Source organism: Mustela nivalis (assembly GCF_964662115.1).
Source record: "Mustela nivalis genome assembly, chromosome: X".
NCBI lineage: Eukaryota > Metazoa > Chordata > Mammalia > Carnivora > Mustelidae > Mustela > Mustela nivalis.
The window spans coordinates 15,304,614-15,320,519 of NC_139040.1; the positions used below are offsets into that span (position 1 = coordinate 15,304,614).

General features: G+C 39.6%; 1 protein-coding gene across 1 annotated transcript; it reads left to right on the forward strand.

The window, feature by feature from the left end:
- Positions 1-2,985: 2,985 nt before the first annotated feature.
- MMGT1 (membrane magnesium transporter 1) lies at positions 2,986-14,408 on the forward strand. Its single transcript, XM_082716982.1, has 4 exons — positions 2,986-3,390; positions 7,405-7,457; positions 9,623-9,726; positions 11,334-14,408. Exons 1-4 carry the CDS (start codon positions 3,312-3,314, stop codon positions 11,491-11,493), a joined length of 396 nt encoding a protein of 131 aa, XP_082573108.1. The 5' UTR covers positions 2,986-3,311; the 3' UTR covers positions 11,494-14,408.
- The last annotated feature ends 1,498 nt before the right edge of the window (positions 14,409-15,906 follow it).

Sequence of the window (15,906 nt, forward strand, 5' to 3'; positions counted from 1 at the left end):
CTGGAGATCAAGAGTCGTATGCTCCACCAACTGAGCCAGCCAGTAGGAGCACCCTTCCTACCCCAAGTGGGATTATTCTAAACAACTCGTATGTGTTGTCTCCCTCAATCCTAAGAACAATCTTACCAGGTAAGTACTATTATTATCTCCACTTTACAGATGAGGAAATTGAGGCAGTTAAGTTAAATAACTTGCCCAATCTCCCAGATAGTAAAGGAGAAGCCAGGATTCAAACCCCATCTGTTTCTAAAGCATATACTTTTAACCACAGGAGTATAAATCTTTCAGTAAACAAGTCTTCAAAGATATGAATCAAGTAACCAGAGTCTTATTTACTGAGATTCAAAACGCGAGATGCCAAGGGGCCACTTAATACATTAAGAGGGATACATGGTTTCATTGTTTGAACTTCTTACACAAACACACACCATTTCTGTAAAAAAATAAAAAAGAGATGATGCAATTTCAATATAAATGTTGAAAATACTAGTCTACCCAGCAGGTAGTAAAATTCTAGAATTACTTACCCAGGGAGGTTGAAATAAGTATAAATAGTTTGAAGAAAGGTTTAGTACCTACAGTAGATATGTTCCTTTACACATACCTATAACAGCAACGTATTCCTAGGGAAAGTAGGTTTTTGAACTAGGTAGGAAAGGACAGAGCGTGCTGGAAAGAGGGAGAATGTGTGTGGGAAATGGAGGCACAACTGAGTGATGTATGAAGTCACTCGCCTAGTTGGGTGGCATGTAACCAAATTAATTAACTTGAAGATAATTTGGGAATGCAGTGCTTTCTCTATTCAACAGACTATCCTGGGAAGACGTGATGCGCCTTCATAAATAACATCTGGGTTGGAAATGCTTCAGAGATCATTATCCCCGCCTTTAACAAATCCACACCATGTATCCTCTGTGCATATGGAAAATGACTGTTTCTTTAGGAAAACTAAAGGCACTTTTGGGGTCACCTAGGAATTTAAGTGTTCTTTCACATGAAGTTTGACTTCTGTTCTAAAAACTCATGAAAACAGTGCTGCCCCTAGCTGTACCTTGCACCTTTGGAATGAACTCCAGCCTAGAAAACAATGTGTGACTGGACCCAAGGTACTTATTTGAATGATACAATCTTTGGTAACTATGACTCTGAATGAATACCTTGGCTTCCCTTCATGTTAAAATCTACAGATGAGACCATTAAAATCCCACTCCCTGAATAGGAGTTAACCATTTATTTCTAGAAAATGCGAAACTAGCCTAGTTTCTTTTGCATTCTGCACATGGGTAAGATATTCAAAAGAAGAGAATGGGGGCATGTATCTTAGACTGTAGTGGACAAAACAAAATTCAATGCTTGCCCACTACCCTGATGACTAGGATAATGTATGGTGGCTTATAGAAATACCACATTTCTTACCGGCTCTCTCTTTTTTCTGTAACCTCATCTTTTCAAAGGAAAGGAACCAGACCTCAGCTCCCTTAAGAAACCTAATGATTTTTCTGCTTTGAATAAGTTAATATTAGCAGAGATAATTTAATAAGATATCTGAAAGGCTATTTTAAATTCGACCATTATCAAAGCTAAAACCAAGGGTTAAGACTTTTTTTTTTTTTTTTCTGGTCAACTACCTTTTCTATTTTGCCACTTCCTGGGGTGAAGGAAGCACTTTCCTGTCAAGTACAGGAAGATTATTTCCTGGTTCTTCCTGATTGTGTGGTTTATAAATACGCCTACATTTGTAAGGAATACATTACACTGTACTTGACACTGATTGAGTACCGTGTCAAATCTTGGCTTAGAGGTGAAAGAATTGGAGTGGGCCCAGAGAAAAATAATGAACATAATATTTGTCCTCTTGGAACTTACATTCCAATGGGGGAAGAGAAAAAGTGAACAATAATAACACAACAAACATAATAAACAGGTAAATTATAGAATATTTCAGAGGGTGATACAGAGATAGAGCAGGCTATGCGGGCCAGGAATGGTAAGATTGCAAATTTAAAAGGCGTGTCCTTTGAGTGTATGAGAGTTAGCAAACTCTCTTTGAGTATATGAGAGTTAGCAAAATTGATGCAACTCAAAAGTAGAATCCTGACAGGACTGAGGGCATTTACCTTGTGACATGCTGCTTACAACGCTGTGCCTATGAGTCAGGGGGCACAGGAGGAGTCCGTGCAGAGTTTGGGAAAATGGATGAATTCCGTCTTGGCCATATTAAGTTCGAAGTGCCGCAGGATAGAAGTAAGCGATTAGCAGGTCTGGAAATCCAAGTCTGGAGCCAAAGAGAGACATTTGAGATCAAGATGTCTCTTCGGAATTACGGTGTTATCGACGGTAGCTGAAGGGGTGGGAATGAAGAGGTAAGCTCGCCAAAGGAGAGCAGAGTGAAAGAAAGGGAGAATCTCACTAACGACTGTGTGCATTTTAGGGGATAGCAGACAAAGACAAATCAAAGAGGGAGAGTACACTTTTTTTCTGATCGGAGACAGACGAGATGGGCTGGCGTTTTGCGTGTCCTTTATTCCTCCCCTTTCATTTCTCCCTAAACTGGCTCTCTTCAGGACAAACCCTCCCGCGTGACACCACACTCCTTCGGACACGAGTCTTTCTTCAAGACCTTTTGAAGGTAAGGAGAAGAGAACTAACTTTTACCGAGCATCCCACGCGTGCCACGTGCTTGGGGTTCCAAATACCGGGTTGTTCTCTTCTACACCCCACCCGCCTCCTCGCTTTCACAACCTTGCCGCCTTCAGCAGTGTGGGCTCCCAGAGGGCTGAAGCACTGGACAGGCCGGCAGAAAACAAAGGACCCAGCTGGAGGGAAAAGCAAAGCAAACAAACAACCCCCCCCAGCGAGGAGTAGAGACCCAGCGCCGCCAGCCTTGAACCTCCGCCTCCAGCTCTCCCGGAGCCGCGCCCCTGAGCCCCTCCCGGGCCTCTCCTCAGGCCCCGCCCCTTGCCCCGCGGCCCGCGCTCATTCGCTGGCGCCCTTCCGCTCCGCTTCCCCATTGATCCGCTTTCGCCTCCTTGGGTACGCTCTCCGCTTAGCTCCGCCCCCCACGGAGAGACAGCGCACGCAAGCTCGGCTCGTGGTCACTCGCGGACCTTATTCCGTGTCGCTTTCCCCTTCTTCCCGGCATTCCTGCTTCCGCTTTCTCACGGCTCTTTGGTTTTTCCACCTCTGAGGCACTTCGCGCCCAGGGGTTCAGTGACGTCATCTCTCTGCGCTGCGCGGACACCCGCCAGTGGAAGAAGGAACAGCTCCGCCGCCCTTCGCCTCTTTTGTTGGGCTGCTGCTCCTCCGGAATCATGGCGCCGTCACTGTGGAAGGGGCTGGTGGGCGTCGGCCTCTTTGCCCTAGCCCACGCGGCCTTTTCCGCTGCGCAGCGTAAGTGCCGGGGGGACAGCGACCGCTCCTGTGTGGGACTTCGGGGGCGGTGTGTGGGAGCACCCTGAGGGAGTGTCGGACCGGGTGTCCCAGGAATGGTCATTTGAGCCCTTAGAGTTGGGGGGTGACTTCGAGAAGCGGCGTGGGGCTCCCCGGTGGAAGGCTCGGAGTCTGAGTTTGAGGAGACGGGCACCTGAGAGTGCAGCAGGGGTGGAACGGGAAGAGGGTGTCTGGGAGACAGTGCTCTGAGCTGACTGCAGGGTGGGCAAAGAGGGAGTCTCTCCGGCTGCGGGGTGACCAGGAAGGCAGTCTTTTGGGGAATGCGGGATAGGTGATGTCAGATCCAGCGTGGGGCTGAGCAGGCAAAGTGTCAGAATGAAGACTTCGGGTGCTCATGGTCCCATGACAACTAGGTGGACAACATCTTGGGCGCTCCTGGCTGTCCAGGTAGAGTGAGAAGTTAAGTGACCGTTTGCCTTATGGGGGCACTGTGTTACAAGAGAAAGAGCACTGGACTGGGAGTCTGGAGGACTGGTTCTGAAAAACTTGATTTACCGCTAAATCTGTGTGACCTTGGGCAAGTCATGTCCCTTCTCTGAGACTTCATTGAGGTGGATTTTAATTCCTGCTTTTTCTGTGTCACAGAGTCACTGGGAAGTTTAAAAGAATAAAGTAAAACTACTTTAACATACACATACTATTGTATCATCAAGAAGAAACTTGGAGTCTAGCAGAGGAGGTATAGCTGCCTTGAGACAGCTGATTTGTTTTTTGTGGTCTTCCTTCTCTACTAGGCCAGGGGTCAGCAAACTGGTGTGTGGGCCAAATGCAGCCTCTCTCCTGTTTTTGCAGTGAGCTAAGAATGTTTTCACATTTTAATTTGTTGGGGGAAAAAGCAAATGAATATCATTTCATGATCCATGACAATTACATAAAATCCAAGTTTCAGTGTCCATCAATGAAGTTTTCCTGATAGACAGCTACACCATTCATTTAGGTATTGTCTGGCTCCTTTCTAAGTGAGAAGTTGAGTAGTTGACACAGACACAGTATGGCCTGCCGAGCCCCAAATACTTATTATCTGACTCTTTTTTCTTTTTAAGATCTTACCTATCCACCTGACAGAGATCACAAGGTAGGCAGAGAGGCAGGCAGAGAGAGAGAGAGAAGGAAGCAGGCTTCCTGCTGAGCAGAGAGCCCTACAGTGGGGCTCCATCCCAGGATCCTGGGATCATGACCCAAGCCGAAGGCGGAGGCTTTAACCCACTGAGCCACCCAGGCGTCCCTATTATCTGACTCTTTAAGGAAAAGTTTGCTAACCTCTGTCTTAGATTGTAGAGCCCACAAGGGCAGCCCATTTTATTCATTGCTGTGATTCCGTGCCTAGCACAATGTTTTCGCACAGTAGGTACTCAATAAATTAGTCAAATGAAGGAAGTGAATTCAAAGTTGAACTTAATTCATTTGCTAGATTACTTTCCATCTTAGGAATAAAGTAGAAAATGAAATGTGAATTCCTTCAAAGCTCTAATTTTTTTCAAGATAAAACCTTTTGTTTATTATGTAGAATTAAAATGATCCAGTTATTTTAACTACTTTTTACATACATGTATTGACGTTTGTCTGATCGAAACTCAGCTTTATTTTTTAAATACATTTTTATTTTGAAATTTTGCAGAGAAGTTGCAAAGGTAGTACAGTTACTATATACTCCCCACCCAGTGTCCTGCATTGTAACATCTATTACCATGGTATATTGTCACAACTAAGAAACTGATATTGGTATAATACTACTAACTAAAATCAAACTTTTTTTTGGGGTTTTACCAGTTTTTCCAATAAAGTCTTCTGTTCCAGAAATCAAGCAGGGTATCACGTTACATTTGGTTGCCATGTTTCCCCGGTCTTCTATATTTTGTGACAGTTTCTCCAAATCTCCAGTCTTTAATGATAACAATATTATAGCTAACACTTATTAAATGCTTACTGTGTGCCAGGCACTGAACTAAGCGCTTTACATGTATTATCTAATTCAGTCCTACCAAAAGCCCTGTGAGGTAGCTGTTGTTATCACTCTTGAAAGATGAAGTTGAGACACGCATAGCTGGGAAATTTGCACAAACTGACAGAGATGATGGTGGGGCCAGGATTCAAAGACAGGCAGTTTGACTCTAGAGCCTGTGTGCTACACTGCTTTATGAAATTCACTTTTGTGTAAGTAGTTGAAACAGCGCTGTGCTTAGGTGCCAGAAGTACAGTGATGCCCTAAGGGAGTTCAAAGTGAAGTGGAATCAATAAATAATCACAATAAAGTGCTATAGATGCTATGCTGAGTATGTCAGGATGCATGGAGACAGGCTGGGGATGGGAAGTGGGGGACAGAGGGTTAAGGAAATACCTTAGAGCCTTGCTGCTCAAGGGTGTTCAGCAGACCAGCCTCCAGGGAATTGCCTGGGAGCTTGTTAGAAATGCAGAAACTCAGGCCCCGCCCCAGAGTTTATTGAATCCTAATCTGCATTTTAATAAGATCCCCAGGAGATCTGTCTACACATTCATTTGAGAAACACTACCCTAGAGATCAGGATACTGTGTAGTACTGCGTCATTTTCTACAGTTGGCTTCAGTTGTAAAATTTTACAGTACTTGAGCAAGGAGATGACTGAAGTCCAACCCCTTCATTTTACAGATGAGGAAATGTCTGGTTAGAGGTACTGTTCGAATCAGATTAGGCTGCATGCAAAGAAGAAAGCTGGCTAGGAATTGAACAGACAGTAGGAAGTTAGCCAAACCTATTTTTAGTATTGGATTGATGTTTCTTTTACACCGGTCCTAATGTTAAACCTGTAAGATAAAACTTAGAAATGTCTCTAAACACATTGTCTTTTAAGAGTGGCTGCATGTTCACTCACAGCAATTTGGTTCTTTAAGTCAACAGCATATTGTTAAGTAGGGATTGTGCCAGGTTTTTCTAGAATTAGGATTTTATGTTTTTGTGTTTCTGATGAGATGAGAATGCCTTGTGGCATTTGTCCCTACAGTGGGACCGCTTTATAATGCTCATGTTGGAAAAATACTAATACTTACCTTTGAAGCTAATTGTGTCATGTCAGATGGTAGCTGCAGATAACACACCTTTGTGCTAGGGCAAGCTCACTTTTGCTGGGATGAACTTTGTTATGGCAGAATGGCTACCATGTATCTAATGTAATCTTCCCATTATCCCCCACTTTACTGTTACAGACAGGCAGTAGAAAGATACTGTATTTCTTTGATTCCAAGATACACTCCCACTCCCACTCCTACATTTCAACAGTATGAAATTGAGATACATGTTACAATGCACCAGAATGGCTTAAGGTTTGATGAGATAAAGTCAGTGAGTGACAGGAAGTAGAGGAGCTGGTTTTATGATCCCGGCTGATCAGCTTCCAAATCCTGGTCCTTTTCTTTAATACCTTGCTGCTTTCTGAGGCTAAGGCAGCAGCAGAATTATGATTTAATCAGAGAGGCAGAAATTGATGTTCTGGAACTTCTCCTGTTCCACCACTGCCCCAACATACTCTCTCAGGAAAAAGCATGTCTGTACCAATATTACTGGATTCATACTACGTGATGGCGGTGCTGTATCAGAGTTGAGATTTTCTGTAGGATTATTCGTTTTTAAGTAACTGTGATTTCTCTGACCATTTAGTGAAAGAAACTGTTAGTTTCAGAGGATTCTAGTTTTCCCATAGTACCAAAAGAAAAAAAATACGTTTAGGTATTTCTTCCTCTTACTTGTTCACCTTTCACTCTTACGGTGTTTTATAAGGTGACAAAGCAGGTCATGATGAAAGTAAAATAGTTCAAGATTGGGCTGACTGGCTTAGGAAATAGAGGTTTTTGAGGAATCCGGGATTAGCATTACTTTATGTAGCATATAAGTCAGCCGTTTCTTTGGTATATTGATTTGCTTGCATTTTAAGAAAGAAAAATGAGCTACAATTTCCTTAATGGTATGCTTCTGGTTTATAGATCGTTCTTATATGCGATTAACAGAAAAGGAAGATGAATCACTGCCAATAGATGTAAGTTGGTCATTTATATTTCGTTAAAATATATTTTAAAAATTAGCCACATAGCTTATAATAATTTTTTGCTGGTTCTTGTTCTCTTAAAAAATTTCCAGACATGAAGTAACATCTGTTCACTACTTTACTATTTGTCACTCATTGTAAACCCAAAGATTTGGAAACAAAAGATTTCTGTTTGGTTTCTAGACCTATAGTTTAAGTAGTCATTCTAGAAGTTGTTCTGTTCATAGTCTGAGATGGATTTAAAAAGTTGATTATTTGTCTTTATTTTACTTAGCAAAGTTCCTTTTTATGTAAAGTCTAAGAACAAGCAAAACTAAACATTGTTTATGGACATATATGTAGGTGGCAAAAGTAAAGAAAAACAAGGAAGTTTTTTTTTTTTTTAAGCTGAAATGACTGTGAACTTCACTCATCATTTTGTTTATCTCGAATGGATTTTAAGTGACAAAATAGTAACTTCTTTATAACAGAATCAAGCAGTAAGTGTAAAAAGTAAAACTGACCCCATAAAATAAAAAATGACAAGTGACCTCACTGCTCAGCAGTTCTGCTGCTACTCCCACCAGTTTGGAGCATGTCAGTAGTTCAGCTCACCCCTGGTCTTTATTTACATTATGTATAGTTTCACCTAATCAAAAGAGTTTTTCTTTTAAAAAGTTATCTACTTGTATATATGTATAGATTTATAATTAGCCTTTTATTACTTAACATTATTTATCTTGACATAACTTCATGAAAACTCACAGATTTGCCACATTCTTGTTCACGGTGCCTGTGATTGCATTATATGAAATAGGTCTTGGTACACTAGTGGTGGGAATGTGTAAGCTGGTATAACATGTGACGTTAGTTTTAATTTAGAAAGTTAGAGTAATAGCTTGTGGCTAATTTTGACTATAGTTGTCTGTAATAAAAGTTATGATGGGCGGGACTATTAAGCCACTCTCCTATCACCTTTGCAGTGTGGTAGGTTACCCCCCCCACACCACACACATATCCATTTATAACTATTATTTTTAAAAGATTTTATTTATTTCAGAGAGAGAGAGCACAAGCAGGGGGAGCAGCAGGCAGAGCAGGCAGAGGGAGAAGCAGACTCCCCGCTGAGCAGGGAGCCCCATGTGGGACTTGATCCCAGGACCCTGGGATCATGACCTGAGCCAAACGTAGATGCTTAACCGGCTGAGCCACCCAGGTGTCCCTCATTTATATCTGTTTAATATAGCTTGCTTCTGTTTACAAATTGGGAAATTTGAAAAATACAGAAAAATCACAAACAAAATCAATTGTGCCTGTCTATAATCCCAAGTTGGTTAATATCAAATATTGCAAGTTTTTGCTTGCACAACCTCTTTGGAAGACATTTTGGTATTACCTAATGAAGTTGAACATGGGTATACCCTCCCCCAGTGATTCTACTCCCATGTGCCAGGAGACCTACTGCAGGATATCTATATTGTCATTGTAAAAGTAACACACAGAAAACAGCCCACAGAGCCATCAGCAGTGGAATAAATAAATTGTGGTATTTTTATATAATGAAATATAAAATGCAGTAAAAGTGAATGACTGCAAGGATATACTACAACAGGGATGAATCTCCCAAAATATTCAAAAATGGGGAAAAGTAAGCAATACACATTTTAGAGGTACATACATAGCTGGTAAAATTATAAAGAAAAGCCTTAAAGAATTGATTAATATGCAGTTCAGTACAGTAGTTAACTTTGAGGGGGTTGGTGAAGGATATAATTGAAGAGGGACACGTGGGACTTGAAAGGTACTGGTAGTTTTATTTCTTAAGCTGGGTGGTGGGTTCAGGGGTATTCTTTTTCATACTCAATGATATTTAACAATAATACATTAACAAATTCTTAGTTGCTCTTGGAAGCAGGTAATAGTTGGTAAATGAGTTCTGAATAGCTTAGTACCTGTTTGCTATTGGAGCAAAACCTAGAAGTATTTTTCCACTGATACACAGAATTTATGGAAGAGTTTATTGTGTCTGAGTTCAGATTATTTAAAGCGAGAACTAACTCCTTGATAGGATCTGGGAGAAATACCTGTCAGAGGCTAAAAAGAGATGGAGGGAAAATTGTAAATTTTTATGACAATATTTTTATGTTATTTGATAATCTCAATCTTTATACTCACAGATAGTTCTTCAGACACTTCTGGCCTTTGCAGTTACCTGTTATGGTATAGTTCATATTGCAGGAGAATTTAAAGACATGGATGCCACTTCAGAACTAAAAAATAAGTAAGTCTTTCCCTTTTCATAGGCATTTCGATTCATAAGGGTTTTATTTCATTTATGTAATTTCAAGTGTATGTTTTCTGGTACATAAAAGTTGATTTTGCTTTTACATTTTGATGGTGCAGTTTGTGTGAATAATGAGGTCAAAATATCGAGGCAGTGCTTGATATGACAGAAAAATGGAAGTTGAATGACAGATGATTGACATTAGACTCAGAGGTCATGTTATATTTGCTTAAAATTATTTATTGGTTAGATGGGTGGAAGGGAATAGGTAAATAGGAAGATATTCCCTCAGAAATGTTTTCCTGTCATCCCTTCTTTTTTCCTTCCCTCCCCTCCCACACCCTTCCATTTTTTTCCCTCTTTTTATCTGCATGTCCCAGCTTAATCTTTGGGAAAATAGGGGTTTTTGGTCCATTTTCTCTATCACTTGAGCCTAGACTGTGACCTATACTGCTCTCTGGCCCTTTCCTATTCTTGGATTACAATATATTTGTTATTCTGTTTTCTGTTTTCTCTTGTGCTGCTTCTAAGCTATTTTCTTGAACCTGTCTTGCTTTTCTTTTCCGTATTTCCTACTTTCATAAAGTTATTCTTTAGCTTTGTTCAATTCCATCTCTGGACTTTACCTACCTTCTTGAGCCTGGCAGTTTTAACCCTTTGCAGTGTGTCCTCAGAAGGGTTCACAATAAACATTTATTTGTTTGAGGAAACTCACCCCCTTGTTACTTTTACTTTTCAGTTTACATTTTAGATAGTTACATGTCAGGCTTCCTGTTATATGTGGGAGTATGCTTGGAATTTTAGGTGGGCTGGCTTTGAGATTGGAGTTTTTATCAAGCCAGAGTTCTCTTTTTTGCAGGAAAATAGTGTTTAAACAAACCAGTACTAAAAGCCATACACTTAGGTGTTTGTGAACTTTTTTCGACTATACATAGCTCACTGGGAAAGAAGAAAGGATACTCTACTATCACCACCCACTATAGTTCTTACAAAGAGTCTACCAAGAATCATAGGCAAAGGGCCAGGAAAGAAAGAAGTAAAACAGAATGGCATTAAGTAGGTGGTAGCAAAATATATAAATTTAGTAGGTGGTAGCAAAATATATGAGTTTGGACAACAGTAGGTACAGAAGGGCCAAAACGAGTTTTTTTTTGTTGTTGTACTTGAAAGATTCTTGGAAACAGATCTGTGAAATGATCGTATTGCTTGAATAGTGAGGGCCAAATGAAAATAATCAAGGGTACAATCTATGTACTGTTTTTTTTTTAAAGACTATTTGGCATGGGCTAGTTAGTGTTAAGATTTACAGAAGTGATTAAAGCTGAGCGATTATTTGTGTTATAGTCATAGGCACCTTGGAAGGAGTGGCTGAAAGATTTGAGAGCTTTATGTTGCTTTTCCAGGTTTCTTATTTTCCTTATACAGAAACAAACAAACAAACACGAGACACAGTATGATCGCTATGTGTCGCCTGATCTCATGGATTTAAACTTAGTTAAGACTATAACCCATAGCAAATTCATAATTCGTCAGAAGCCTGCTTGTTTTCAAATAGGCTTTTGTACAGGTGTATCTAAAGTGGATGCTTTTTTTTTTCTTTTAAGGACATTTGACACATTAAGGAATCACCCATCATTTTATGTATTTAATCATCGTGGTCGAGTACTGTTCCGGCCTTCGGATACAGCAAACTCTTCAAATCAAGATGCATTGTCCTCGAACACATCATTGAAGTTACGAAAACTTGAATCACTGCGTCGTTAAGATTTTTACAAATTATCATAACAGGACAGGACACAGAGCTGGAATATTGGAGTTTGGGGTATAAAACACTCCCCCCATCATCAGTATTTATATTATATTGATCTTTCAGACCTAATTAAAAAAAGTCTATGGCCCTTGTTCGTACACTGTCAATCAAATCATTAACGGAGTATAAGTTATCTGTGAAATGAGTCTGATCTTTCATAGAGAGAATTCTTTTTTCCATTTAAAACAAACCCTATCTTTTGTAAAAGTCACTGTTTTGAGCACATTTCTTTGAAAAATGTTGATGATTTTGTAATTATTTATTTTCTTAGATTTCTTTTGCACTTGAGTTTTTAGGATCCTTTTGGAAATAATGTGACTACTGCATTTTGCAGCATGAATGAAAGTTAAAAAGTCTTTGGTTTTTAACAACAAATGGACTTCTCTAAAGAGACCAAAATGGTGGCTTATCAGTTTTTCTTATGACCCCTAAAAAATGGCTCTGCTTCAGCAGCTGCTTGCCAGTTTTCAATTTCTCATGACTTCTTGCCCCACCCCCACTCCCATATACCTTCTAACATCGGCTGTCTTGTTTCATCACTTCTCTGGGGTTCTGTGTGCAGTGAGTAATTCTTGTGTCAGAAATTCTTTGTCATAAATATATTTAACAAATTCAACTTGGTATAAAGCTACTTGTGTTCTCTTCATTTCTCTGTCAGAAATTTCCCCAATTGATTAAGTAGTTAAGGACTAGTTGAAGATAGACCACAAGACCCTTCATGATTTCATGAATTATCTTGCCTGTGTAGAATAGTAATCACTGAAGAAAACTGATTACTTGTCATCAGCCAGTTTAACTTATTCAAAGTCTCTGTTATTTTATTGCATACTAAACTCGCAAATTAGTAAAACTAAAGGAAACTTCTCATCAAAGGTAGGCTTCAAAGGCATTGGGACAAATATGTTTTAAATATTTGGAACTAGTATCTTTAATGAAAAGCCATTAATGTCATTTAAGAAACTGTTTTATAGCTTTGGATTCATTAGCCGGCTTAGAGTTTTGCCATCTTTGTTGGATGCTGCCGAAGATGAGGATGAGGAGACAGAGTAGACTTTTTTTTTTAGAAATAGTAATTTTGGCTTCGGAAATTTGGCTAGCCCTTTGATCTGCAGGGAGCTGAACGCTTCTTTGTAGAGAAGGCTGCTTTTGTTGAACTGTGCAGGTATGAAAACATTGCTTTCTTTGAATTGTGTAGGTGCAAAGGGAATAACTATGCAGACTTGAAAAGCAATACGCTTTCGGCAAGAGTCGTAAGATGCCCTTCTGCTTGATGGCATTTTTCCCATTAGAAATGGACCTCCGCTCTTCTATTCTGCCGGTAACACATAGCCTCAAGGCATGAGACTCTTTGTCGTTGAGCTTTTACTGTTGATTAGTTTTGTTTTGCCAACCCAATCTGTGGAACACTGACTCTGCTCTCTACGGAGAACAAAGTTAGAAATCTGCTGATTAGCCTAAGATAATTTAGAAATGAGTTAAAAATGGAATTCAGGGGTTAATGTGATGATAATTAAATAAAAATATTGTATGAGAAACAAGCTCCTCCCATCAGGCTTGCCTGCCATTTCCTCAGGTATGACTTGATTCGAAAGAGCCTCTTCTCTTTGGGGGCTGCCTTCCTTTTTTTATTATCCACATACCTTCAGTGCAGCCATTTAAAGGGTGCAGTTCAGTGGTTTTGTCATATATTTGTGAAATGATGCAACCACTACCACAATGCATTTTAGGACATTTCTATCACCCCTAAAAGAAACCCTGTACCCTTTAGCGGGGGGCCTCTCCTATCCCCCTGCCCCAGTGCCTCCCAGCCCTGGGCAACCACTAAACTACTTTTTGCCTCTATCGATTCACCTGTTCTGGTCATTTATTATGAATGGATTCGTACAATATCTGATCTTTAGTGACTGGCTTCCCAAGTATAGTTTTGTATTCTGTGTGGAGTGAGAACTTCTCCCCTTGAGAACTGGGATCGCTGAGGAAGGAAGTGGTTTGTCAAATCAGTAGATGGGGAGTAGGGAGGGCCAGACACTTAACCACGTTTCTTCATCAATCTTAGGCTGAATGGTTTTCCCTTGTAACCAAGCACTCATGATATACTACTTTTTATAATATTTTGCCTAGTCTCTAGAATAGATATGGAAATCTTTGCCTGCCCAGTCAGGAAAGTCCCAGTAAAAATGATGCCTGAGGATTTGGCAGATAATTGACATAGTTTTCAGGTGCGTCTAACTTTGCTAGTAGCTTGTATACCTCGGGCCAGGTGAGCTTCCCAAATTTCTTCTTCAGTTTCCTCCAGTGAATTTCTGTTTTCTTTTTCCAATATGTACCATAGAACTAAAGGTGATTTGGGTGCATCATAACAGTGCTAAATGGATTAAATTCAGAATTTTATTTATAATGCTTTGAGACAGTCCATGACTACCTAGGGTAGTTTCCCACCCGCCCCCCCCCCAAATATGTAGTGATGTGAGCTAGTTAAGCCTGCAGTTGACTGCCATTTTAGTGACATTCAGAAGTGTGCACTCTTGGACGGCTCTCTAAAATGTAGGAAGAGACTTTTTAATAACTAGGGAACCAGCCAAATGCTATGGGCTAGTGGCCCAGCCACAGAAAATGCAGATCGGCGGATTGGAGACCATGATGCTCTGTAACTCCCTAATGATTGTTTCCTAAGCACTGTGGCTTATTTTTGAGTGGCATGACAGCATCTTCCTAGTTGTATGTGGCCTGTTTCCATGATGTATTGAGTAGTGTTGTTTGTTGTGAACATCGATGCCTGTAACACCAAGCTAAACACCTTCTTTTGGATATGTTTCCTCTCTTTAAATGGCCTTGCCCTGTCCAATAAATAAATGATTGTCTCACCCTGTTTTTGGTAGTGGTTTTTGTTTTTGTTTTTGTTTTTTAAATCTCATTTTCTTCTGCTTCTCTGTCCCCAGAAAAATGTAAGAGGTAATTTTATGACTGTATTTTTTTCCAGTGTGATGCTGTTCTACTAAACTCAATGGATACTTTACTTTTTATTGTATGTGTAAAGTCGAATTACAATTTTATGGGTTTTTTTTTAGAGTTGAAATAGAATGTGTAATCTCATTTATATTTATAAATTATCAAAGGACCTTTGGGGTATAAGAATTTCAGTCCTTGAGTGGCAGTGCCCAATCATTCCATCACAAATTTGTTATAACTTTACACTTAACGGGAAATCATTATGATTAAAAGCATCAGCGGGCAAATCCAGAGTCTGATGAAAACCCAAGGGGAAGTTCTGGTTTGTAAAACTTGGCACCTATTTGGAGTATTTTGAAAAATAGCACTAGCAATATTCAAATCTACCTAGAAATATCTCAAAATAACCTACAAATCAAATATTTAAAAAAGGAAAAATAAAGACGATATACGTATGTGGCAAAACCAAAAAAAATCAGATGGTGCAGAAAGGCATGCCATTAAAACTTGCCCCCTTCTCTCTCGTGCCTAATGCCTCTCTCCAAAGGTAACCAGCTTAGAGTGCCCTGTATATTCATTTGGGGGAAAAATTATTTCCCAGCAAACGCAAGTTTTAAAAACTTTTTGTTAATGGAATCACACTGTATACACTCTTCTGTACCTTGCTGTTTTTGCTACCTGTGTCTTATAAGATCTTTCTGTATCAGAATATACAGAAATACCTCATTATTTTTAATGACTGTGTGGTATTCCAATATAGGAATGTGTTACAAATGTTCAAACACTGATGGGATCTCAGGTTTTCAATATTTTACTACTTCTAAACCATATTGCAGTGAGCATACTTACGCATATAATGAGATTATACCCATGGAGTTAATTCTTAGCAATAGAATTGCTGGATCAAAGGGTATTTTTCATTTTCAATTAAGTAGTTATTGCCAAATTGTTCTCCAGGAATCTTGGCCCAGTTATTCTCCCACAAGTAATTTGTAAGAACAATTATTTCCAAGGCCCATGCTGATACTGGGTACTAAACTTTTAAACATTTGATCATCTGAAACAGAATAAACAATATCTTGCGTCATGCTTATTGATTACTTACATTTCATTTTCTGTGAACTGTGTGGTCATGTTCTGTTTTCTATTAGATGAATTGTTTTTTATTGATTTGTATGAGCGCCTTGTAAGCTAAGAAAATTGGTCCATTGTCATATGTCTAAGAGTATTTTCCTCAGACTTATTTATGTAGTTAAACGTATCAGTCTTTATGGCTTTGGGGATTGCTGCCTTGCTTAAAAAGGCCTTCTTTACATTTAAGAATAAATTTAATGTATTTTTCCAGTACTTTTAAGTTTTTTTTTTAACCTTTAAATCTTTGTTCGTTTGGACTTTATTTAGGTAGAAGGAGTGAGGTA

Bases quoted from the DNA above. Each gene is read 5' to 3' on its own strand.
- MMGT1 (XM_082716982.1), top strand. From the start codon at position 3,312: ATGGCGCCGTCACTGTGGAAGGGGCTGGTGGGCGTCGGCCTCTTTGCC. The intron at 7,458-9,622 runs GTAAGTTGGTCA...TTATACTCACAG, and splicing joins ATGAATCACTGCCAATAGAT to ATAGTTCTTCAGACACTTCT. The intron at 9,727-11,333 runs GTAAGTCTTTCC...TTTTCTTTTAAG, and splicing joins ACTTCAGAACTAAAAAATAA to GACATTTGACACATTAAGGA.